Source organism: Schistocerca gregaria, chromosome 1 (genome assembly GCF_023897955.1).
Source record: "Schistocerca gregaria isolate iqSchGreg1 chromosome 1, iqSchGreg1.2, whole genome shotgun sequence".
In the NCBI taxonomy this organism is placed as follows: Eukaryota; Metazoa; Arthropoda; class Insecta; order Orthoptera; family Acrididae; genus Schistocerca; species Schistocerca gregaria.
Window position 1 is genome coordinate 227,179,887 of NC_064920.1, and position 27,289 is coordinate 227,207,175.

The window sequence follows — 27,289 nt, forward strand, 5'->3', positions numbered from 1 at the left end:
TTAGTGGCCATATAAAGTGTGATCCAGCTGCCCCTACCTCTGAGTTTTACGCAATCTGCTACGCCTTCAAATACCACATACCAGATTTCCACCTTCTTTCCCTCGCTAGGAGCAAACTATTAATCCTACAGGAAAACTGAATAGAGCCTGTTTGTAGAAAATTTAATGCAGTTGAATTTTGTGCTGGAACTCGTTTTCGCTAAAGGCCATAGTTTTCGAATTATTCATGAAAAATGTACAAAAGAGACTTTCAAACTCGATAACCGTTGACTCCAGCGAATTCATATCCAAGTACAGATTTTAATTACATGTCCCTACAAAAACTTCCTGTTTATTTAGGACTAATAGTTATTGTGTAGTGAGCGAGAAAATACACTCCTGGAAATGGAAAACATTGACACCGGTGTGTCAGACCCACCATACTTGCTCCGGACACTGCGAGAGGGCTGTACAAGCAATGATCACACGCACGGCACAGAAGACACACCAGGAACCGCGGTGTTGGCCGTCGAATGGCGCTAGCTGCGCAGCATTTGTGCACCGCCGCCGTCAGTGTCAGCCAGTTTGCCGTGGCATACGGAGCTCCATCGCAGTCTTTAACACTGGTAGCATGCCGCGACAGCGTGGACGTGAACCGTATGTGCAGTTGACGGACTTTGAGCGAGGGCGTATAGTGGGCACGCTGGAGGCCGGGTGGACGTACCGCCGAATTGCTCAACACGTGGGGCGTGAGGTCTCCACAGTACATCGATGTTGTCGCCAGTGGTCGGCGGAAGGTGCACGTGCCCGTCGACCTGGGACCGGACCGCAGCGACGCACGGTTGCACGCCAAGACCGTAGGATCCTACGCAGTGCCGTAGGGGACCGCACCGCCACTTCCCAGCAAATTAGGGACACTGTTGCTCCTGGGGTATCGGCGAGGACCATTGGTGCCAATGATGGTCGTATGCGTGTTTGGCGCCGTGCAGGTGAGCGCTACAATCAGGACTGCATACGACCGAGGCACACAGGGCCAACACCCGGCATCATGGTGTGGGGAGCGATCTCCTACACTGGCCGTACACCTCTGGTGATCGTCGAGGGGACACTGAATAGTGCACGGTACATCCAAACCGTCATCGAACCCATCGTTCTACCATTCCTAGACCGGCAAGGGAACTTGCTGTTCCAACAGGACAATGCACGTCCGCATGTATCCCGTGCCACCCAACGTGCTCTAGAAGGTGTAAGTCAACTACCCTGGCCAGCAAGATCTCCGGATCTGTCCCCAATTGAGCATGTTTGGGACTGGATGAAGCGTCGTCTCACGCGGTCTGCACGTCCAGCACAAACGCTGCTCCAACTGGGCCGCCAAGTGGAAATGGCATGGCAAGCCGTTCCACAGGACTACATCCAGCATCTCTACGATCGTCTCCATGGGAGAATAGCAGCCTGCATTGCTGCGAAAGGTGGATATACACTGTATTAGTGCCGACATTGTGCATGCTCTGTTGCCTGTGTCTATGTGCCTGTGGTTCTGTCAGTGTGATCATGTGATGTATCTGACCCCAGGAATGTGTCAATAAAGTTTCCCCTTCCTGGGACAATGAATTCACGGTGTTCTTATTTCAATTTCCAGGAGTGTAGATCAGAGCTGTGCAGAGAGTGTTCAAACTATTTCCACTTGTATGACGTGATGAGGTCTTGTGTTCGTTGAGCCCTTTGTGGACAGGTGCAGGCATGAAGCATAAATATTGTCACACCTTATGTTTTGGATTACTCGAAGTAGATCTGACAGTGTCTCAGACACTGCCTGGGGCAAAAAATCCAAAAACAGTGCCATCTGGCTATCCCAAGACACAGTGCACACGATTTTTCAAGTTGAAATTGTTTGCCTGAACTTCTTTTTCATTTGTGGTATAAAATACCTCCATTCCATGGCTTCTTATTTCGGTTCTCGTATAACATGAGTCACCCATTTTTCTTCTCCAGCGACGATGCTGCTTCAAAGTTCGCCACCTTCATTACTGTATCAACACTGGCTGCACGACTGGTTTGTGCACCTCAGACAGCATTTTTAGTACCTAGTGTGACCACAGCTTCATGTAGTTCATGCCTTCTATAAAAATATCACAAAGAATTTTTCTTGAAGCTTAAGGAAACACTTTAATGTTTTTATGTGCTTCCTGCATCAGTCTTGAGTGACGGCAGATGTTTGCGCACTTCCCAGTTTATTATGAACATTAGTACCGCTGTCTGTAAATGCGCTAACTCACTTTGCTAGCATTAAATCTCTCATGGTATTTTCTTCGCAGACTTACATAATCTGCCAATGAATTTCAACTCCTTTCACGTCCTTCGCACACAGAAAACGAATCATTGTGTGTATTTCACATTCGGCAGAATTTTGAATCTTCTGGGATATTTTAAACCCGAACGAATGCTCGCATCATGGCGAATGTGACTAGAGAATAGGTGCACGTACTCAGAGTGCATACGCTAATCGTCAACTGCAGCACTACAATGACCCGTTTTAAAACGATAAAAACTTAAAAAATAGTGCCTTGTATTTTTCAGCCATGAAAACTGTTGATAATATGTATAAGACGGAAACATATTTGGTGGGAAAAAAGAAAGTGCACGGTGGACCTATTTTCCGTCCATTACACCTATTGAAAATAGGCGTTAGTCCGAAACGTGTTCACTACAAAAAAGAAAAGTGTACAGTAGAGTTGAAGTTGTTGAAGAGAAAATTCATATTGGCTGCTGTTGCTTGAACCATAGAAAATAATTATTTGTAAATAACTGAAAGTCTATGATAGTCTGTATATTGCTGAAGGCCCAGTGCAACGTAAACAACAAAACCGAACTGCCTTTAGGTGAGTTGATATTGGTAACAAAATGTTGCAGTTGTTGTCTTTAGTCCGAAGACTGCTGTGATGCAGCTCTCTATGCTACTCTCTCCTGCGCAAGCTTCTTCATCTCCTACATCCATTTGAACCTCCTTACTGTCTTCAGTCAAGCTTTGGTCTCTCTCTATAGTTTTACCACCAGCAGTTGCTGCCATCGCTGTGACTCAGGATTTGTCCTATCAATCGATCCTTTCTTTTAGTACGTTGTGCCATATATTTTTCCCCATCTCAATTCGATGCTTCCTTCTTTGTTATTCGACCTACCTATCTAATTTTCAGCTTTCTTGTACAGCACCATATTTCAAAAGCTTCTATTCTATACTTTTCTGAACTGCTTTTCATCCACGTTTCACTTGCATACAAGGCTTCTTTCTACATAAATACCTCCAGAAAAGACTTCCTAACCCCTAAATTAATGATATTAGATATTAATAAGCTACTCTTTTCCAGAAATCCTTTTCATACTAATAGCCTATCAGTCTGCATTTTATATACTCACTACTTCGGCTTTCATCAGTTCTTCTACTGCCCAAATAACAAAACTTACCTATTTCTTTTGGTGTCTAATTTCATAATTTAATTCCCTCACCATCCAAGTACATTCCATTACCCTTGTTCCACTTGACACTCTCAATTTCATTAAACTGCTCTTCCAAATCTTCTACTGTCACTGACAGAATTACAATGTCATCGGGAAATCTCGGAGTTTTTATTTTGTCTCTCGATGAACTTGTCTCCTGATGAACTTGAATTCTCTTTCCAAATTCTTCCTTAGTTTCCTTCACAACTTGCTCAGTGTGCAGATTGAATTACATCTGGGGTGCGCTAAAACCGCGTCTCGTTCCGTTCTCAACTGCGGCTACCCTCTCATGTCGTTCGACTTTTGTTGGAGGCTTTGTGCAATGTAAATAATTGCAACGAACTGCCTTAAGATGAAATTATGTTGGTAACAGACTAGATTACATAAAACAATAATTGTACGACTTACTTTGATCTGACACGTCGTAATGTTCATTTATAGGAAAAGAGAGATGGCTTACCACCCAGTTGGGCCAGTTGCCCTCGGGCATGTTGTCCATCCACAGGTGGACGGCCCTGTTGACTTCTGAGGCGTTGCTCTGGGCGTTGAGCTGGCTGATGAAGTAGAAGTTGAAGGGGAACTGCGCGCCCGGCTCCTCTGGCGTGCCGTAGTACGGCATCACGATCTCCGGGTCGTCGTAGACCTCCAGCATCATCGCCCTGGCACACACGACCACCAGTTATATAATGCTACATCCTAAAAAAAAAAAAATGTAAATATCGTGTGGCTGGGACCTCCCGTCGGGTAGACCGTTCGCCGGGTGCCAGTCTTTCAATTTGACGCCACTTTGGCGACTTGCGAGTCGATTGGGATGAGATGATGATGATTAAGACAACACAACACCCAGTCTCTGAGAGGAGAAAATCTCCGACCCAGCCGGGAATCGAACTCGGTCCCTTACGATTGACATTCTATCACTCTGACCCCTTTTTCTTTTCTTTTTTTTTTCTTTATTTTGCTCCGTGTTGCTCGTTGCGTTTGATCTGGGGGACGGACATGCTACATCCTACCTCTCTGAGACAGTAGGACAGCACGAGCACCAGTTGCATAATGCTATATCCTACCCCTCTGAGACTGTAGCACAGGCTCTGGGCTGTATTTTTCAGCACACTAGGAAACAGTATCTTGAATGTATGGAACTGTGATGAACCTACTTCTTCGTTTTTGGAAGTGTGGAACTATAAATAACCTACTTCTTCTTTTTAACTGACTGGACTGAATTTCTGGTAAAACTGTTATTATTACCCAGGAAAAAACCCTATTTCTTGTGTTTCGCGCACTTTTTATTTTATATTACCCATGTATTGGGCTACAGTTCCAGTTTTCGTGTTACTGTCTCAACGATGTTATTCACGCCTTCTTCTGCATTGTGAATATTGATCTATCTAGAAATCACGGCTTGTGGTGTACTACGTATAAAGAATCTACGAGCGCTGTGAAAGTGAAAATAGTAATTCGAAATACATCCATAGCTTGGATTATGCAATAAAAATACTAACCCATAGCCCTCGACCGACGGGGCAGCCCCGACCGCGTAAATGTAGACTCGTATGTCGGGCGTCGCACGATACAAACTTCAGTTCTCTAGAACTCATATATCGGGCCTCTCAGCGCCGTATTTCTTGTATTGGAGTGTCATGACATCTTTGAGAAAGCGATGTAATTACGAAGAAACGCATTTGCAGAACGCATACCGTTAATGTTTTGTTTTCACGTTTCAATGTAGTTCACTCCGAAGGCGGTGTTTGGAACCATATTAACTAAAATTGGCGAATTTAGTTAATAATCCTAAAGCAATATTGGTATTATTGGGTGGAAGAGTGAGTGATATTAGCGATTTTAGCGATGACAACAGTAATTATAGTTCACAAAACAGTGACAGCTACGGTGAGAGTACAGAAATTGATAAAGATGAACACGTAGAGTATAATAGAAGTAGTGACATTGACGACCAGCATGCTTCTGACAGATGCCAAAATACGGAAATTAATCGGACTTTATAAAAACCAATTTCGTTGTTGTAAATGGATTCAAACCCTGTCTCACGTGCCCTAATGTAATGAGTTCTGTATGTTATTTTTTACGCATGAATTGATAAATGAGATAACAAAAAATACAAACGAGTATTCTAAGGTTCAAATAAAAAAATCAGCCACTGAAGCACAGATCGGTGTGTAAAGATTGGTATGAATCTATTTTCGATGCAATAAAAATGTTCTTAGGCGTAATTCTGAATATGGGCATAAATTCTAAGGCCGACGTTCAGAATCACTCCGCTGAAGAATGGACACAAAAGTGTTCATTTTATAAAGATGTATTCAATCGGGAAAGCTTTTTCAGCTTTTTTTTATATATATTCTATGCTGGACCAATTACAAGACGATCTCTGTCGCAAGGAGGTATACAATGAAAAACATAGTGTCGAACCTTGACAATAAACTCAGGGGATTTTATATCCTAGGAAGGCACAAAAGCACTGATAAGAGGGCTGTTGGGTTGAAGGGGCGTGTCATTTTCAAGTGTTGCAGTTCGAATAAGCCAACGAAATGGAGCTTGAAGGTGTTCGTTTTAGCCGACTGCGGAACAGCACATTATGCAGGAGTTAAACCATTTTTGTGCGAATGCTACACAGGCATTGCCAAGGCCAGTGACCACATTTACATGTAGGATAGTTATGCATATGTGTGACAAACGTACAAATCCTACTGGTAATGCCAGTGGTTACCATCTCTATGTGAACAGATTCTACGTTGGCTCTAATCTTACTAGGCAGTTGATCGACATAGGCTGTTGCATAACTGGTACGACTCAGCATAACAGGAGAGGATTACCAGCTGAACTGATGAAGGAGAAATTGAAACTGAAACAGCATGAAGTTGATATGCAAAGGAAACATGAAAAAGTAATGTCATTGGCGCAATGTTGTCATACTAAGTAACTGGGAGAATGATAAAACTATTCCGATGACAATAAGGGCCAAAATCAACAGAGAGGAGCAATTCCTAAAGCCGAAAGTCATTTTTGCCTGTAATTAAAAACATGGGTGGGGGGATATATCCGACCAGAATTGCGCATTCTACAGCTTCATCTGGAAATCAAGATAGTGGTGACGTAGGACGTTTTTCTGGCTGTTGGAGACAGCTTTAGTCACTACCTTCATCCTGAACAATCTGGATGCTACTTCCAACCAGAGACCCGAGATGAACCACCAGAGGTACAGTGTGGCACTTCTGAAAGCTCTGGTTGGAAATGTATGACACACAAACGGAAGAAAGAGGAGAATATCATCTACTGTCGATGGCGAAGAGAGACTATCAGAGCAGTCACACTTCATTTACTCCAATGAAACGAGTAACAGTAACTATTGTGCTGTTTGTAGTAACAGGAAGGTAAAATATTGTAGAAGGAAACTGTTTACTACAGCAACACATGTTCCACAGAAGCACGACTACATCAGAGTAAAAGTTTCGGAAAGTACCACACCTTGCAGAAATATAGGGCCTAAGTGACGAAATACATGAAATGAAAGACATAACATGTAGATATTGGGAGTGCACTGGACAACCTAAGGGGTCCTGTTGTGGGAAGAAATGGCAACCCAGACCATCACTCTTGGTTCTCGGGCCCTACTGTGGGCAACATTCATCGCTGTCCAGGGCGTCTCCAGAGACGTGTTAGCGGGGCATCGGGAAACATTTCGAAGTGGGGCTCATTACTGAAGACAATTCTCCTCCATTCAATGATATTATAGGCCGAAGACCTGGCTGGGCACGCCCTGGACAGTGTTGGGTTACCAGTCTGAATACCCGGAAGCACACGATTAATCATTCACGCCGAGAAAACCTGAGAGATCACAGCTGGGCTGCATATCCGAAAGCGTGTAATTAAGGTAAGGTGTTGATATTCTTCTCGGGTTTGCAGCCGGATCATGTCGTCGTCCAGACACAATCTTTTGGCCTACCTGCTGGCCGTCATCTTCAGGTGAGTTAATGCTAGTGCACTGGCTCGCCAGAACTGAATTCTAGCCACAACGACGGAAGCGTTTATACACCATGCATGAACAGAGTACCGCGCGTGCGTGAGATGATGGGCAGCGCCTCCTGGCGGCAGGTAGACACACAGCGCGCAGGTGTGAGAAGACGGCTGAAACGATAAATCGCAACAGCACTAGCTGGAAGAATCCAATGATCGAAAAGAAGACCGTTGTTGTTTAATGTCGGACAAAATCGGATTCCATATCTTACTTAGAGGAAAACCTTTATCCCTGTTAATAATATTACTGGATAATCTAATTTCAATGGATTCTTTAAGAAGACATTTCCAATAGTGAGAAGCAGGAGAGATCAATTGTGTCTTGTCATACATCATCCTGAGTCCTTCGTTAAGGCTACGTTCCGCCACTACCGACTTGGTCCGTCACGCGAGCCAATAGAGGATACTTTTGAAGCTGTTGCTTATTTACCCTTTGCGGGAAGTATATCATCCAAAATTTCAAGAATTTTAAGGAAATATAATATTAAAAGTGTTTTTGCGCCGGTGGCCAAGACTAGAGCCCTTCTTGGCTCAGTTGAAGATAATTTGGGCTTGAAGAGGCCCGGGGTTTATGAAATTCCGTGTCACTGTGGAAAGAAGTATATTGGTCAAACTATTCGAACTATTCAGGACAGGTGCGTGGAACATTTTCGGAACACTCGGTTGTTCCAGCCTGAGAAGTCGGCAATGGCGGAACATTGGCTTAACGAATGACTCAAGATGATGTATGACAAGACACAATTGATCTCTCCTGCTTCTCGCTATTGGGAATGTGTTCTTAAAGAATCAATTGAAATTAGATTATCCACTAATATTATTAACAGTGATAAAGGTTTTCCTCTAAGTAAGATATGGAATCCGATTTTGTCCGACATTAAACAACAACGGTCTTCTTTTCGATCATTGGATTCTTCCAACTAGTGCTGTTGTGGGATTTATCGTTTCTGCAGTCTTCTTCCACCGGCGCGCTACGTGTCTATTTGCCGCCAGGAGGCGCTGCCCATCATCTTACGCACGCGCGGTGCTCTGTTCATGGTGTATAAAGGCTTCCGTCGTTGTGGCTAGAATTCAGTTCGGCGAGCCAGTGCACTAGCATTAACTCACCTGAATATGACGGCCAGCAGGTAGGCCAAAACATTGTGTCTGGACGACGACATGATCCGGCTGCAAACCCGAGAAGAATATTTGAAGTTTTTACGCCGGGAAAGTCTACGAAATCAGAAGGTAAGGTGTTGATAAGCCTTATACGTAAGAACGTGACCCACCACTTGTCGACATTAACAGATGCAGATGTGACGTGTACCGGTACGTACTTGGCTTTGCCGTCGGCGGCCTGGTACTCGTCCAAGATGGCCCTCCACTGCTTGATCATCTCGTAGGTCTCGGGGCGGTTCTGCGTCTGCACGTGCTGCAGGTAGTTGTTGGCCTCCGTGTCGTTGGTGAGACCGGACGGCAGCTCGTCTGGGAAGCCCTCCGCCTCGTACATCTGGGACACGGCGTCCACGCGGAACCCGTCCACCTTCTTGTCCAGCCAGAAGCGCAGCACGTCCTAGCACAAAAAGGTTTATTTATTTTGAAATTTCATTCCTGTTCCACTACAATACGGTAGAATCTTACAAGCAGGATGGTCGTAAACAGTCTGGAAACCTTGTAAGAATGTTGCGGGGAAATTGTGATACGAAATAATTGTTGAGAAAAAAATTCAATACGTTCCGCGATTTCCGTGTTAATTGGCATTAAAGATAGCCAATCAGGCCGTTGTGCGCGCAATTTCCACCGGCCCGCCACATACAGTTAGGGACACTTGTTCTCTAACGCAGATTAAAACGTACGGGTCTCTTCAGCCTTTGTCTCGGGTTCGATTCTTAATACCGTCCCATGTACAGTTATGTCCTCCCAGCGGCTTGGACGAACCCCTCTCGGCTCTTTCCCCGCGAGGAGACCATTTTAACTAGATTGCGTATTGAGCACTGTCTTTTTAGCCATCACCATTTGTTAAGTGGTGCTCCCTCACCACTTCGTGCATATTGAGCTCAACTTTTGACAGTCCACCATTTCCTGACGCAATGCACTTTTTTAAACCTGTTACGTCCTCGTTTGTGTTTGTCGTCTGAGTTATCGCCGTTTTAGGAACGACATGCAGACACGCGGGCTGTCGACCGCGTTTTACTTTTTATCTCTCGCATCAATATGGCGAAGGCCATTTTTTAGTTCCGGACCTACGTTTCTCTATGGCGTATTTTATAGACCTTTCTCCATTTAGCATTTTCATTGCTCCTCTTGCCTGCCGCAGCTTCCCGAGGAATGGATAATCGATCCTAAGTATTTAAATTACTTTACACCTTCAAAAGTTGGTTGCGGCAGTGCTATATCCCCACCATCTCCTCCCACAACTAGATATTCTGCTTTGCTCATATTTATTGTAAGCCCGACTCGTTCAAATGCTTCCATTAACTTCTTGATCATAAATTTGAGTCGGCCGGGGTGGCCGAGAGGTTCTAGGTGCTACAATCTGGAACCGCGCGACCGCTAGGGTCGCAGGTTCGAATCCTGCCTCGGGCATGGATGTGTGTGATGTCCTTAGGTTAGTTAGGTTTAAGTAGCTCTAAGTTCTAGGGGACTGATGACCTCAGAAGTTAAGTCCCATAGTGCTCAGAGCCATTTGAACCATCATAAATTTGAAATCCTCTCACCTTAGTGCTATCAGTACCTGGTCATCAGCAAATAATAACTAGTAGATAGTAAAATGATGGAAAGGAAGCTCCGTACCTCCGCATGACTGATTCCACAGTTTCAATACATACTGCATAGATATTTTAAACAGGGTCGGTGACACACTACAGCCCTGTCTAAGTCCTTTAGAAGTTTGGAATGTCTGGCTCAACTTTCTCCCTACTTTAAATGCTGCGTAAGATTGGTGGTATACACTTTGAATTAGGGATATCTGTTGTGCTTCTACATCTATATACTCCATCGCGTCCCATAGACCGTTGGTGGATACAGAATCGTACGCTCTTTCTAGATCCACAAATATCAGGTGTATTTCCTAACCCTTAGAAAACACCTTCTCACTTATTTGTTTAAGGCTAAAAGTACGATCCATAGCTAAAAGTACGATCCACACAAGATCGTCCAGTATAAAACCTGCGTGTTACTTTCGCACCTTTCCATCTCTTTCTCAAATCTGTGTTTCAGTACAACCTAAAAAATCTGCTGATGGAAGCCATAATTCTAAATGCTCTGTAACTATTTGGGTGCTACTTTGCTTTCTTGCAGAAAGCAGATATGTATGATACACACAACTTTCTTGGTACGTATTTCCTCTCCCTCCACCATCTATCTGACTGAGTAGTTTATACATAAGTCTCATCATTTGAGGGTACCCATATTTCCACAATTCCATCACAGTTTCTCCCGGTCCACTTGTCTTTCCATTTCTTGCCATTATCAGCATCTCTTTTACCTCTTCCTCTAGCACAGATTCTATATTACCTAATGTACTCCATTTGTTGTAGACTTTACCACGTGGTCTCTTCTTTTTTCTACAGAAGTTCTTCAAAGCGCTTTTTCCAGTGCCCAATAGATATAGGCTGTATTGTGGGTGCGAGATTGTTAGCCATTTTCATCTTCCTGATCATCCCCCATGCTATTTCTCCTCTTTACACTTCGTCGTTAGTTTCTTAGCGATCTTTTTGTATACCTTGTACCCATCCCAATCCTCTTCAATGCCAGAGCTTAACTATACATGATACAGTTTATTCGTTTCCTCATCCACGTCCAACAACTCCGTGGTCACCCATTCAGTTCTTACTCTTCTCTCCCTTCCTAAAGCCTCCTCCTTGATTGTCTGTATAGCTCATTAGCACTCTAGTCCCTCCCGACTGCATCCAGTCTTAGATTTAATCTTCCTGCTACAAACGTTTCACACTTTCTTCATGTAGCAGGTGTATCGTACGTTTTGAATCCGGTATAGTTCTACTTCCAGGATCTTCCCCTTTCTCCTTCTGCTTCATCTTGGTCTAAATCGAAAAATCAGTTTCTGAAGTAACTATAAAATGATCGGAGACACACTCTCTTTTTACTCTTTCATCTTGGACCTTAATTATCCGCTGCTTCCGCATTATTGCGTACTCTATAATTGATTTTAGGTTCCTTGACAGATTGGCCCAAGTGTACTTATGTATTTCTTTATACTGGAATTGGCCATTCATAACAACACTCTACTGAACCATATAAAAGTTCATCAGCCTCCTTCCGTTATCATTTTCTACATCTTCTCCTCACGGTCCAACAACGTTCTCATTTTATCTTATCCAATTCGTCCATTTAAGTCCCTCGTTATTAACAATTCACGTCCATCTGGACATTAGTCAACCGTTTTTGTAAGTTATCGAGAAAATCCTCCTTCTTCTCGTCAGGCGCATCTTCTTTTGGTCGTACACCTCAGCTAATTTCAATTTTACTTCATGAATTTTTATTGTTGCACTGATTATCTTTTCGTTCACTTCTTTCCAGTTACTTACTCCTTGTTTCGATTTTGTTTTTATAATAACTGCTACTCCAAATCTTCGTCTTTCAGCTTCTTACACTCCACTCCAAAACAGAATGTAGTCTGCAATTACTTCTTGTGCAGACCGCTTTTCTTTCGTCTCTGTCATTAACAGGATATCTATTTTCAGTACTTCCATTTCTTTAATTACAGTCTCAATTTTTCCCGATAACCCCTGGACATTCCATGTTCCACATATCAGAGTCCTTATTCTCAACCAGCGACGATCCCTTTTGATCGGTCCGACTGTTTTATTTTGTCTGGGGAAGGTAGCAAAACCTATTTTTTACCGGGGTGATATGCCGACCCCCTGCCGAACCCCCAGCGTGGAGGACTGGGATTTTTCCTCAGGACTGCTGCGTACCCTATGCGTAAGAATCCAATCCTACCCTATGTTACCAATTCAAGAAAGGAAGACGGAGGTCTGGACAACGGAAAAGATGGGACGTTGTGAGACGCGCCTCAAAGTAGAGGGATATAGCAGACGGTATACCGGCCGTAGTGCAGCTACTGACAGGGTCTCCGACGCCGGAGTGGCCTCTTGCAGAGAATGCACGATAAGAGCATCTCATAACGTCCCATTAACAAAACTTCTTTGACAGAAACAAATGACTGTCGTCATGCTGCCGGAGACTGTCACTATCTGCAATGCTAATGGTGCCCGCTGATGCGTAAATTGCTGAGAGGGTGTAGAGACATTTGCTGAGTTATTTACGCATCAAGTGTGTCACTAGCATCGCAGACATCGTCACAATCTTTGTCAGCATGACGAATAACGACACCTAGTTTTTCCTGACGAAAAGGCAGCAGGTTTTCACCGTAAGCTTGAATCTTTATTGTAATTTTAAGGGGAAAGAAATCCTAGAACACTATATACATGTTTGTGTTAGCAGTCACAACTTCGTTTTATGTTTAGTTGTAACTTTCTATATTGGTAAGAAAACAAATAATGTAGTTGTTTCGTCAATATCTGTCACGTTGAGATTATTGTGGCTATATGATAAGATAAACTGTGAAACAGCTACCACCCACTGAACTGATTTTATGCTTACTTGCCGTCATGAGATGGCTACTGTACATTAATGACACGAATTACTGATATTCTGTTGCAAGTTTTATAGCTCTATGGCGCAAACAATTTTAAATGGTAAAGATTTAAGATGTAATTGAAGATAATAACTGAATTTAAGGTAGAAGGAACAGTGTAAATATTTTCCCCACGAACTTAAAGGATTTTCCCTATACTTCGTGCGTTTTTGCTTAGCAAAATATGTGATTTTCGGTCGGTTTCCAGTGTACCAGTTACTTGTAGCGGCACAATCGCACAATTTTTTAACCCCGGGGGCCACGGTTCGCAAATAGAAACTGATGAGAATGGTCTCACTTGTCACTAGTTATTTGTCATAACATCCCGTAAAGTCTCTTATTTGCCGGCCGCGGTGGTCTCGCGGTTCTAGGCGCTCAGTCCGGAACCGCGCGACTGCTACGGTCGCAGGTTCGAATCCTGCCTCGGGCATGGATGTGTGTGATGTCCTTAGGTTAGTTAGGTTTAATTAGTTCTAAGTTCTAGGCAACTGATGACCATAGATGTTAAGTCGCATAGTGCTCAGAGCCATTTGAACCATTTGAAAGTCTCTTATTTCATGTTATGCGTGTATAACTTACATCCTACATTATACATAAGACGGCAGAAACTGAACTGAAATACAGTTAAAATAAGTAATAATAACAAAAGACTTCATTTATCCACTTCTACCTACTGTTTGAATTCTGTTTGGCAATGACACTACACGGAAGAGTGATGTTCAAGAATGGATGGACGAAAGTTTTATGGGCAGCTGCCCTGGTACATAAGTTACGTTTGCTAATATCTCTAGCAAATGGCCTTGAGCACTATGGGACTTAACATCTGAGGTCCTCAGTCCCCTAGTTCTTAGAGCTACTTAAACCTAACTAACCTAAGGACATCACACACATCCATGCCCGAGGCAGGATTCGAACCTGCAACCGTAGCGGTCGCGCGGTTCCAAACTGTAGCGCCTAGAACCGATCGGTCGTAATACCTCTAGCAACATATCTTACCCCAGAAACATATTTTTACGACAATTGGATTAATTTCTACGTCGGCACGTAATACCGGTGCAAGTGTCGGTTCGCTCTGTACGTCAGACACGCCGGCCGTTCCCAAGACACTGTAGTGCTTACCTTCATCTGGAGGACGACTCCGTCGTCGCGGTAGTTGAGGTCCGGCTGGTTGACGGTGAAGGAGTGCAGGTAGAACTGCTGGCGCTCCTCGCTCCACTCCCACGCAGACCCGCGGAACAAGCTCAGCTGCGAACAGCGCACAACATTCTCACTCAGATGCCACTGGCGAAAGACTATGTTCTACTTAACGTTACTTATTACACATTATGTTACAGGCATGTAGCAATGTTACTGACGGAAAACAGATAAAACAAGGAGCGAAAAGTCTTAAATCCACTATCTGATCGAAAGTAGCCGGACACCCTTTTGTTACGCGGAATTGAGCGAAAGATGTTACGAGAGCTGGACCTGCCCATATAAAAATTAGGCAGTTGTGTTGACGGTATACAGTGAAGATCCAAAGAAACTGGTACACTTGCCTAATATCATGTAGGTGCACCGCGAACACGCAGCCGTGCCGCAGCACGAGGTGGAATGGACTCGACTAATATCTTTAGCAGCCCGCCCGGCTAGCCGCGCAGTCTAACGCTCTGCTTCCCGAGTGGGAAGGCGTGCCAGTCCCCAGCACGAATCCGCCCGGCTGATTAGTGTCGAGGTCCGGTGAGCCGGCCAGCCTCTGGATGGTTTTTAAGGCGATTATCCATCTGCCTCGGCAATGCGGGCTGGTTCCCCTTATTCCGCCTCAGTAACACTATGTCGGCGATTGCTGAACAAATACTGTCTCCACGTACGTGTACACCATAATTACTCTACCACACAAACATTTGGGGCTACACTCGTCAGGACCACTGGGGGCCGAACCGCACAGTAACCCTGGGTTCGGTGTGGGGCGGCGGTGGGGTGGGTGGACTGCTGTGGCCTGTTGTGGGGTTGTGAACCACTGAGGGCTACGGCGGGACGAAGCCTCTCTGTCGTTTCTAGTTCCCCGGTTCAATACACAATACACAATGTCTTAAGTAGTGTTGGACGGCATTGATACCATGAATCCTACAGGGCGGTCCATAAATCCGTAAGAGTATGAGCGGGTGGAGACCTCTTCAGAACATCACGTCGCAAGGCATCCCAGATATGCTCAATAATGTTTCTGTCTGTGGAGTTTGGTGACAGCGAAAGTGTTTAAACTCAGAAGAGTGTTCCTGAAGCAATGCTGCACATGTGGGGTGTCGCATTGTTCTGCTAGAATTGCCGTCGAAATTCACAATGGACATGAATGGCTGCAGATGATCAGACGAGATGCTTACGTAAGTGTCACCTGTCAGAGTCGTATCTAAACATATCAGGCGTCCCATATCACCCCAACTGCAGACGCTTCACACCATCACAGAGCCTGTACCGGCTTGAACAGTCCTCTGCTGATATGCAGGGTCCATGGATTCATGAGGTTGTATCCATACCCGTACACGTCTATCCGCTCGACACTATTTGAAACGAGAATCGTCCGACCAGGCAACATGTTTCCAATCATCAACAGTCCAATGGCGGTGTTGACGGGCCCAGGCGAGACGTAAAGCTCTGTGTCGCCTAGTCATCAAAGGTACACGAGTGGACCTTCGGCTCCGAAAGCCCCTGTCAATAATGTTTCGTTGAATGATTCCCACTCTTTACACTTGTGGATGGCCCGCCATTGGAATCTGCAGCAGTTTGCGGAAGGGTTGCACATTTTTCACGTTGAACGATTCTCTTCTTTCGTCGTTGTTCCAGTTCTTGTAGGATCTTTTTCCGGCCGTAGCGATGTAGGGGATTTGATGTTTTACCGGCTTCCTGATATTCACGGTACACTCGTGAAATGGTGGTACAGGAAATCCCCACTTTATCACTACATCGGAGATGCTGTGTCCCATTGGTAATGCGGCGACTATAACACGACATCCAAATTCACTTAACTCTTGATAACCTGCCATTATAGCAGCACTAACTGATCCAACAACTGCGCGAGACACTTGTTGTCTTCTATAGGCGTTGCCGACCGCAGCGTCGTATTCTGTGTGTTTACATTTCTCTGTATTTGAATACGCAGCCTATACTAGTTTCTTTGGCACTTCAGTGTAGAAGCAGTGGTGGCAGAATGGGTCAGACAGGAGATCCCAGTGAGACCGAACTTCGGCTGCTCAGTGGATGTCAACTGAGTAACAAATCTATCGCGGACATCTCAACCCTTCTAATGTGCCCAACTCGATTGTTGGTGATGTAACTGTGAAGCGGAAACGCGAAGGAGCAGGCGCAGCTAAACCAAGACCAGAAAGACCTCATGTACTGACGGACAGGGAGCATAGAGCGCTATATACGTAAAATGTATTCGCAATTGTGAGTATGGATAACCATTAGCTGTACAATGGAATGATCAGAATGAAAATTTGTGCCGGACCGGAATTCAAACCCGGATTTGCCGCTCATCGTGATCTGTAGCCTTACTATTTCACTATCCGCGCAAGGCTCATACCCAGACTCAAATTTCAAAATGTCTTCAACCATGTGTCTACAGCCTGTACCCGTACATCCGTATTATGTATATTCCTGTACGGAGTAGACATTTTATTTGAAAGTCGCTTATCCAGTGTCGGCGGATAAATATGATATTGCAGTGCGTGTGTCATTTGTAACTGTGATGCAATGTTCCTTCGGAAGGAAGAGGCACTACAGCGTCTACAGCCTGTATGAAATACGGGTGCATTAAATGTATTCGCAAATCCAAATAAGGACATGCATACATGTCCGAAGGAACACTGCATCGTAATTCGGAATAACAGAATCACTGCAGTATCGCTTTTATCCGCCGACACCGGCAAAAGACTTTCAAATAAAATGTCTACTCCGTACAGTAATATACACTACTGAGTATTAAAATTGCTACACCACGAAGATGACGTGCTACAGACGCGAAATTCAACCCACAGGACGAAGATGCTGTCATACGCAAATGATTAGCTTTTCAGAGCATTCACACAAGGTTGGCGCCGGTGGCAACACCTACAACGTGCTGACATGAGGAAAGTTTCCAACCGATTTCTCATACACAAACAGCAGTCGACCGGCGTTGCCTGGTGAAACGTTGTTGGAATGCCTCGTGTAAGGAGGAGAAATGCGTACCATCACGTTTCCGACTTTGATAAAGGTCGGATTGTAGCCTATCCCGATTGCGGTTTATCGTATCGCGATATTGCTGCTCGCTTTGGTCGAGATCCAATGACTGTTAGCACAATACGGAATAGTTGGGTTCAGGAGGGTAATACGGAACGCCGTGCTGGATCCCACTAGTAGTCGAGATGACAGGCATCTTATCCGCATGGCTGTAACGGATCGTGCAGCCACGTCTCAATCCCTGAGTCAACAGATGGGGACGTTTGCAAGAGAACAACTATCTACACGAACAGTTCGACGACGTTCGCAGCAGCATGGACTATCAGCTCTGAGACCATGGCTGCGGTTACCATTGACGTTGCATCACAGACAGGAGCGCCTGCGATGGTGTACTCAGCAACGAACCTGGGTGCGCGAATGGCAAAACGTCATTTTTTCGGATCAATCCAGGTTCTGTTTACAGCATCGTGATGGTCGCATAGGTTTTTGTCGACATCGCGGTGAACGCACATTGGAAGCGTGTATTCGTCATCGCCATAATGGCGTATCACCCGGCGTGATGGTATGGGGTGCCATTGGTTACACGTCTCGGTCACCTCTTGTTCGGATTGACGGCACTTTGAATAGTGGACGTTACATTTCAGATGTCTTATGACCCTTGGCTCTACCCTTCATTCCATTCCCTGCCAAACCCTGCATTTCAGCAGGTTAATGCACGACTGCATGTGCAAGTCCTGTACGGGCCTTTCTGGATACAGAAAATGTTCGACTGCTGCCTTGGCCAGCACATTCTCGAGATCTCTCACCAATTGAAAACGTCTGGTCAATGGTGGCCGAGCAACTGGCTCGTCACAATACGCCAGTCACTACTCTTGATGAACTGTGGTATCGTATTAAAGCTGCATGGGCAGATGTACCTGTAAACACCATCCAAGCTTTGTTTGACTCAATGTCCAGACGTATCAAGGCTGTTATTACGGCCAGAGGTGGTTGTTCTGGGTACTGATTTCTCAGGATCTATGCACCCAAAATTGCGTGAATATGTAATCACTTCTCAGTTCTAGAAGAATATATTTGTCCAATGAATACCCGTTTACCATCTGCATTTCTTCTTGGTGTAGCATTTTTAATGGCCAGTAGTGTACGTAATGGACGTACGAGTACAGATCGCAGAGGTATGGTTGACGACATGGGGAAGTCTGGGTCTGGGTGTGAGTCGTGCACGGATAGTCAAATAGTAAGGCGACCGCTCGCGATGAGCAGGAAATCCGGGTTCGAGTCTCGTCCGACACAAATTTTCATAGTTGTCATTCCATTCTACAGCTGATGGTTATACATATTCACGGTTCCAAATACATTTAACGTATTTTTTAACGACTGTAGTCGCCGCAGTCGCTGCAGTGTTTGTTCCTTTGGACAAGCATGCAAGTCAAGGGAACTTCGCTTAGTAATTCCGAATAACACAGACCTTGCAATGTCGTATCGTATAGAGCATTGGGTGCTCAAAAAAAATCACGTGAAATCTGCGAAAGGAGTGATTTGTGAGTTGAATGTGCTACTAACAGTCCAGTCCAGCACAATGACTATACGTAGAGAGTTAAAAACAATGAGGTACTATGGTGGGGCTGCTCCTCATAAGCCACGCAGATCTGTTGTCACTGCCAAATGGCGCACGAGGTGGAGGAAAGAGCGATACCGCTGAACCGTGAATGACTAGAAACGAGCAATTTGCAGTGATGAATTACGCTATGCTCTGCATCGAGCCGATGGAAGCGTTTGGGCTTGGAGAATACCTGCATAACATTGTTAAAAACCATTCAAAAGCCAAGAACGCATAAAACAATTATTTTATTTAAGACGACCGGTTTCAGTAGTGTTTGCAATCATCTTCAGATCTTTAACGTCTTGTAAAACACACCGGTATTCATTTTATGCTGAACCTCACGCGCAAGATGTCAAGTGGCTAAAATTCAGCATATTATAAACGTTTGTCGTGGGTAAATGTTTAAAAGCGTAAAACATTGTCCAACAGGCCATGTCCTTATACATATTTCTCACACATGCTTGTTACATCATACAAATACGGACCACAACAGCACACCTGAAACTTCCTGACATATTAAAACTGTGTGCCTGACCGAGGCTCGAACTCGGGACCTTTGCCTTTCTCGGGCAAGTGCCCTACCATCTGAGCTACCCAAACACAGAAGAGCGTCTGTGAAGTCTGGAAGGTAGGAGACGAGGTACTGGCAGAATTGAAGCTGTGAGGACGGGTCGTGAGTCGTGCTTAGGTGACTCAGATGGTAGAGCACTTGCCCGCGAAAGGCAAAGGTCCCGAGTTCTAGTCTGGTCGGGCACACAGTTTTAATCTGTCAGGAAGTTTCATATCAGTGCACACTCCGCTGCAGACTGAAAATCTCATTCTGGAAACATCCCCCAGGCTGTGGCTAAGCCATGTCTCCGCAATATCCTTTCTTTCAGGAGTGCTAGTTCTGCAAGTTTCGCAGGAGAGCTTCTGTAAAGTTTCGAAGGTAGGAGACGAGATACTGGCAGAAGTAAAGCTGTGAGTACCGGGCGTGAGTCGTGCTTCGGTAGCTCAGATGGTAGAGCACTTGCCCGCGAAAGGCAAAGGTCCCGAGTTCTAGTCTCGGTCGGGCACACAGTTTTAATCTGCCAGAAAGTTTCATATCAGTGAACACTCGGCTGCAGACAGAAAGTCTCATTCTGGGAACAGCCCATCTCCTTACATATGCTGTATGATGTAACAAGCATCTATGACTAACAGGTGTATGGTCATGGGACATGGTCAATTGGGCAAGGTTTTCAAATATTTCAGCGATGACAAACCTTTTATTTCGTGCTGTTTGTTATCCACCTGACGCCTTGTGCGTCAGGTTCAACGTAAAATGAAAATGTTTTACAACAAAAATGTATTAAAGACCTGAAGATGACAGCAATGACTGTCGAAACAGGTCGTTCTAAAATTAAAAAATTTATGCAATCCTAGCTTTTGAATGGTTTTTAACAATGAGTTCGCCCTTCAATACTCTGAGAACTGCGCTTAAGAAAACGCCAAATGTGGAAGGGTATGAACACACATTCCCTGGTTTCGGCTCTTGAGAAAGAATGAGCTGCCATTCCTCCATAGACATTCAGATATCCCATTGAAACTGTCCCCAATAAACGTTCAAGCCGTCGTAAAGGCGAACGCTGATCACACTCATTCATCAGTAGGTATCCAGGTAATTTTGATCAGCTAGTAAATGTCATCATCTGGCAGGCTTTGAAGTTTAAAGTGGTGTCTACCACATATACACTATTGTAAAACATAATAGATATTATACATCAGATTCATGGCACTACACATCTATAACTGCTGCTTTACACAGTCAGTCACAAACTATCTGTCTGACATGGCATCGTCAAACCCACAACCGCCGGCCGGAGTGGCCGAGCGGTTCTAGGCGCTACAGTCTGGAACCGCGCGACCGCTACGGTCGCAGATACGAAATCCTTCCTCGGGCATGGATGTGTGTGCTGTCCTTAGGTTAGTTAGGTTTAAGTAGTTCTAAGTTCTAGGGAAGTTAAGTCCCTTAGTGCTCAGAGCCGTTTGAACCATTTTTTGAAACCCAAAACGAAACTACTGAGTTACGTCATGCAGATTGCTCATGCACAGGCTTCAGTTCTTATACGTAGTAGTTCACGTCGTTTATTACTTGATTTATACAATACACTGCTGCTAGACACCTTTAATGCTATGTATTTATGTGCATCGATAAGCTCCTGTCTGTCTCAAAGAGCCTTAGTCACTTATCCGTCTAATCTTTGGATGCGAGCGGCAAGACATGCCTTAAGCAACTCGCCTAAACTCTGACGAGAGACAGACGATTAAAATGCTTGGCGGGCGGAATCGGTTAGTGACTGCCGCGTGGTAAATGGGCAAACCACATACACTTTTCTTCTGTTTGGTTCTATGAGGAGGAGTCGAGCTGTTTAGTACAACTGTTAAAAACCATCCAGAAGCCAAGTTCGCATAAAATATTTCTTTGTTAAGACGACCTGTTTCAACAGACTTAGCTGTCATCTTCAGGGCTTAAAAAACTTTTTTTTTGGTAAAACATGTTCATTTGCCATGAACCCCACGCACAAGACGTCAAGTTGATAAAAATCAGCACATAATAAAAGACTTGTCATCACTAAAATATTTAAAAACATACAGAGCCTTCTGCAAACGGCCATGTCCATATACGTACTGCTCGCAGATGCTTATTACCTCATACAAACATGGCACACACCAGCACGTTTGGTTACATATGCTGGACATATTCTGTTTAGTAAAGACGCCTTGCCTTGGGACAAAGAAATGGGCACGTTCAAGCCACATCACTCAGGATTATGGTGATATAATGGCCTGCTTGCACTGCATTTGTGTAGGGCTACTTTGTGGAACACCAGATTTATTTACGCAATATATTTAGCAGTTGCATTCAAAACAGGTAACATTAGTTGCTCGTTCGAGTTCAAAGTTTCATTAGAACGAATAGGAATCAGTCTCCAAATTCTGTTGAGTCATCTGGGGCTCTAAGTTGATTACCTCATTGTTTTTCCATTCATTAAATTATGTAATGGGCATTAGTACGAATACGGGGCGATATTCCTTGTCTTTTGATACGTGTGGTCATGTAGTCACTTGGTCCGCAAGAATGCACTTGTTCTGAAGCATGAGATTTTGTATTCATTTTCCGAGCAATATATATTTATTTAACTATACTAAGGTATTCTGGAACATGTTTTTCACTCCTCTGACCTTTATTCAGATCTTTTTATGAATTGATTTAAGAACTAATGTCTTGAACGAACTACTTTTCACTGTATTTTAAACAAAGAGGGAATACATTGCCTTCAGCAGTGATGGCACTGTCTTTTTTTAATGAAATTTAAAAGCGAAGTAATTTCGTGGAACTTCATGACACGTTGTTGAAGCTACGGAGACTTCGATATTTTTTCTATCACAGTAGAGAAAATCTTTCCTGTTTATTCGGTGCTGTAGAATATAGGGTGCAAACTGATTTGTGTTGTACGAATTACACGTGGCCGGGCGGAGTGGCCGTCCGGTTCTAGGCGCTGCAGTCTGGAACCGAGCGACCGCTACGGTCGCAGGTTCGAATCCTGCCTCGGGCATGGATGTGTGTGATGTCCTTAGGTTAGTTAGGTTTAATTAGTTCTAGGCGACTAATGACCTGAGAAGTTAAGTCGCATAGTGCTCAGACCCAATTACACGTGCAAGATGTAATTCATAGTAGCTACAATAGATTTATTCTAAGAGTTACGGTTTCACTCTTGTCTTGGCTTGCCTTACGTGAAATCCCCCTTTAATTATTCCACTGCTCCGTGAGAAATTTCTTTGTTACTATGAAATCTATAGCAAAGTTAACTGATTGCGTTTGTTTGCTTACAAATGCAAATTTTTCAGGGCATTGAAAGAGGTGCTCATAGTCTCTTATGAACTCACAGGTAAAAATATAAAGTGACAACCCTTCTTAAGCCAGCACAAATTACCAGGGGCGACGTCGTGAACTACACACGCTTCAGCCCCACGACTTTCATTAAGTTCCGATACGTGCTGGCATCATCATAGCCTTCAAAGTGGCATCTGTAACAGAAGTGCTTTCCAAGCAGAGAGCTGTCATTGAGTTTCTTTTGGCGAGAAACCAGAGCATGGCAGATATTCAGAGGCACTTGGAGAATGTCTACGGAGATCTGACAGTGAACAAAAGCACGGTGAGTCGTTGGACGAGGCGTCTGTCATCATGACAACAAAGTCGCGCGGAACTGTCCGATCTCCCGCTAGGCGGTCGGCCGCACATAGCTGTCACTCATCTACATCTACATTGATACTCTGCAAATCAGATTTAAGTGCCTGGCAGAGGGTTCATCTAACCAGCTTCACAATTCTGTTATTCCAATCTCGTATAGCGCGCAGAAAGAATGAACTCCTGTATCTTTCCGTACGAGCTCTGATTTCCCTTATTTTATCGTTGTGATAGTTCCTACCTATGTAGGTCGGTGTCAACAAAATATTTTCGCATTCGGGGGATAAAGTTGGTGATTGGAATTTCGTGGGAAGATTCCGTCGGAACGGAAAATGCATTTCTTTTAACGATGTCCAGCCCAAATCTTGTATCATTTTTGTGACACTCTCTCCTATATTTTGCGATAATACAAAACGTGCTGCCTTTCTTTGAACTTTTTCGATGTATCTGGTAAGGATCCCACACCAGGAAGCAGTATTATAAAAGAGGACGGACAAGCGTACATTAGGCAGTTACCTTATTAGGTCTGTTACATTTTCTGAGTGTCCTGCCAATAAAACGCAGCCTTTGGTTAGCCTTCCCCACAACATTATCTATGTGTTCCTTCCAATTTAAGTTGTTCGTAATTGTAATACCTAGGTATTTAGTTGAATTTAAGGCTTTTAGATTAGACTGATTTATCGTGTAACCGAAGTTTAACGAGTTCCTTTTAGCACTCATGTGGATGACCTCACACTTTTCGTTATTTACGGTTAACTGCCACTTTTCGCACCATTCAGATATCTTTTCTAAATCGTTTTGCAATTTGTTTTGATCTTCTGATGACTTAATTTGTCGATAAACGACAGCGTCATCTGCAAACAACCGAAGACGGCTGCTCAGATTGCCTCTCAAATCATTTATATTGATAACGAACAGCAAAGGGCCTATAGCACTACCTTGGGGAGCGCCAGGAATCACTTCTTTTACTCGCTGACTTTCCGTCAGTTACTACGAACTGTGACCTCTCTGATAGGAAATCACAAATACAGTCACATAACTGAGACGGTATTCCATAAGCACGCAATTTCACTACGAGCCGCTTGTGTGGTACAGTGTCAAAAGCCTTCCGGAAATCCAGAACTACGGAATCGATCTGAAACCCCTTTTCAATAGCACTCAACACTTCATGTGAATACAGATCTACTTGTGTTTCAAAGAAACGATGTTTTTTAAACGCATGGTGACTGTGTGTCAATGGACATGCAATGTTGAACACTCTCATTCGAGGTGATCGACTGATCAGAATCAAACACCTCGCTGCACAAATGGGCGTGGCTGTTGGTTGTGCTGACACGTTCGTCTACCAGTTGGGGTTTTCAAATGTATGTGGCTGCTGGGCTCCTCGCCGCCTGACAGAAGACCATAAAGAGCAACGATGGACCATATATGCGGAACTGCTATCGCGCTACGAGTCTAATAGTGACAATTTTTTGTCGAACAAAGGCGATGGTGCATGGGTTCATCACTTCTAACCGGAAACAAAACGGCAATCAATGGAGTGGTGCTACACCACTCCTCCTCCGAAGAAAACGTTCAAAGCCTCACCCTCAGCCGGAAAAGTCATGGGGACGGTCTTTGGGACTTTGAAGGGGTTGCTCTGTTTGTTGTACTCCCTCAGCGTGCAATCAATAACACTCAAGAGTGAGATTTTCACTCTGCTGTGGAATGTGCACGGATATGAAACTTCCAGGGAGATTAAATCTATGTTACCTACCGAGACTCGAACTCGGGACCTTTTCCTTTCGCGGGCAAGTGCTGTACAATCTTTTTTTTTTTCTTTTTCGTTGTTGATCGTTGTGTTTGGTCATTGCTAACGTCACATGATATCCGGTCAAGTTCGTTTTGTTGATCTTTCCACTCAGTGTTTTTATTACAGAGGCCAATCGGCTCTCCGACCGAACACGCTGAGCTACCGTGCCGGCTACCCAAGCACGACTCACACCCCGTCCTCACAGCCTTACTTCTGCCAGTACCTCGTCTCCTACTTTCCAAACTTTGCAGAAGCTCTCCTGCTCAGATGGCAGAGCACTTTCCCGCGAAATGCGAAGGTCCCAAGTTCGAGTCTCGGTCCGGCATGTTCAAATGGGTGTGAAATCTTATGGGACTTAACTGCTAAGGTCATCAGTCCATAAGCTTACACACTATTTAACATAAATTATCCTAAGGACAAACACACACACCCATGCCCGAGGGAGGACTCGAACCTCCGCCGGTATCAGCCGCATAGTCCATGACTGCAGCGCCCGAGACCGCTGGGCTAACCCCGCCAGGAAGTTTAATAACACTGAAATCGAAGAATCGACTTCAGCGTGGCCACAAAAATGTAAACGAACGTCTCCTCTCACAAGTCTGCGCACTCGAGAGGATTTCACACAACTTCGATAAACTGTTCTTCCTCATTCACCCTACAGCTCGGGTCTCACAAATTACAGCTCCCAAAATATTTGGCCCCATGAAGAATGCACTCGCGGAAAGTAGTACGTGGACTACCGTGGTCGGGGGGGGGGGGGGGGGGGAGGAGGGGAGGGGGCGGGGGTGTTTGGAGGGGTGTTATTGATACAGCAAGACGCTGGTTCTGACGACGATCAGTAGAGTGGAACCATGATGCGGGCATATATATATATTGGAAAATAGTGTTTCGTAGGCAAAAGGTTGAGGAATAATACCGGGTGATCAAAAAGTCAGTATAAGTTTGAAAACTTAATAAACCACGGAATAACGTAGATAGAGAGGTACAAAGTGACACACATGCTTGAAATGACATGGGGTTTTATTAGAACCAATAAAAAACGAAGTTCACAAAATGTCCGAAAGATGGAGCTGGACAGAAAAACGCCCGTGACTGCGCACGGAAATAGTGCATAAAAGGAGCTGTAAGGAGAGAATCAGATGCACCAGCAGTCGCAGCATGGTGACGTTACCTGAAAAGGCGCTTTTAGTGAAGCTTTATTATCAGAATGGGGAATGTGCTAGTTCAGCGTGACGATCCTATCGCCTTAGGAAGGGGATTCGAACGCGTAAGGTCCGTTGACAACTGCAGCTGTGGCGAGAATGATTTCGAAGTTCGAAACCACGGATTGTTTAGACGAAAGACCCTGTGGTGGCCGACCGAGCACACGGCGTAATGCTGCTGAGACAGTTCAGCAAGAAATGGAGACTAGCGGGTTCGTCTACGCACGGGGAAGTCAGCGCTTGTGCAGTCACACGTCGCACCGGCATTCCATACACTACTGTTTGGTTGGAACTGAGGTGTACCCTCTGATGCTATCCGTACAAAATCTATCGGCATCATGAATTGTTACCTGGCGATTTAGAGAAGCGGAGGGCATTTGCAGCGTGGGCGTTTCAAAAGATGGCGGAAGATGACGATTGGTTGAGTACCGTGTTGTGGACCGACGAAGCTCATTTCACGTTCCGAGGATCTGTAAACGCCCACAACTGCAGAATTTGGACTACCGAAAATCCTAGAACTGTTTTGGAAACTACATTGCACGACGCGAAAGTCACGGTATGGGTTGGATTTACCATATCTACCGTTATCGGGCCTTTTTTTCTTGGAATAAATGCGTGATTGTGGTTTTGTAACTGCTACCGTGACGGGTGAGAGGTACGCCGATATGTTACACAGTCGCATCATCCCCAGCCTGTCTGATAAACACCTGCTGGAACGTACGATGTTTATGCAGGATGGCGCTCCACCCCATATTGCTAGACGCGTGAAAGCTGTTGCGCGCGTCGTTTGGTGATGATCGTGTGCTCAGCCTCCCAGCTCCCCAGACTCCAGTCCGTGTGATTATTGGCTTTGGGGTTACCTGAAGTCGCAAGTGTATCGCGATCGACCGACATCTCTAGGGATGCTGAAAGACAACATCCGACGCCAATGCCTCACCGTAACTCCGGACATGCTTTACAGTGCTGTTCGCAACATTATCCCTCGACTACAGCTATTGTTGAGGAATGATGGTGGCCATATTGAGCATTTCCTGTAAGGAACATCATCTTTGCTTTCTTTTACTTTGTTATGCTAATTATTGCCATTCTGATCAGATGAAGCGCCATCTGTCGGACATTTTTTGAACTTTTATATTTTTTTTTGTTT

The 27,289-nt window shown here is 44.6% G+C and overlaps 1 protein-coding gene across 1 annotated transcript in view; it reads right to left on the reverse strand.

Annotated features, from left to right (window-relative positions):
- The window catches only part of LOC126338025 (maltase 2-like), a 101,793-nt gene that overhangs the window by 27,003 nt on the left and 47,501 nt on the right, over nucleotides 1–27,289 (reverse strand). Inside the window, exons 4-6 of the mRNA XM_050001519.1 lie at nucleotides 14,258–14,383; nucleotides 8,817–9,052; nucleotides 3,932–4,130 (exon numbers count right to left, since the gene is read on the reverse strand). Coding sequence (XP_049857476.1) covers nucleotides 3,932–4,130; nucleotides 8,817–9,052; nucleotides 14,258–14,383 — 561 coding nt within the window. The remainder of the gene's footprint in view (nucleotides 1–3,931; nucleotides 4,131–8,816; nucleotides 9,053–14,257; nucleotides 14,384–27,289) is intronic.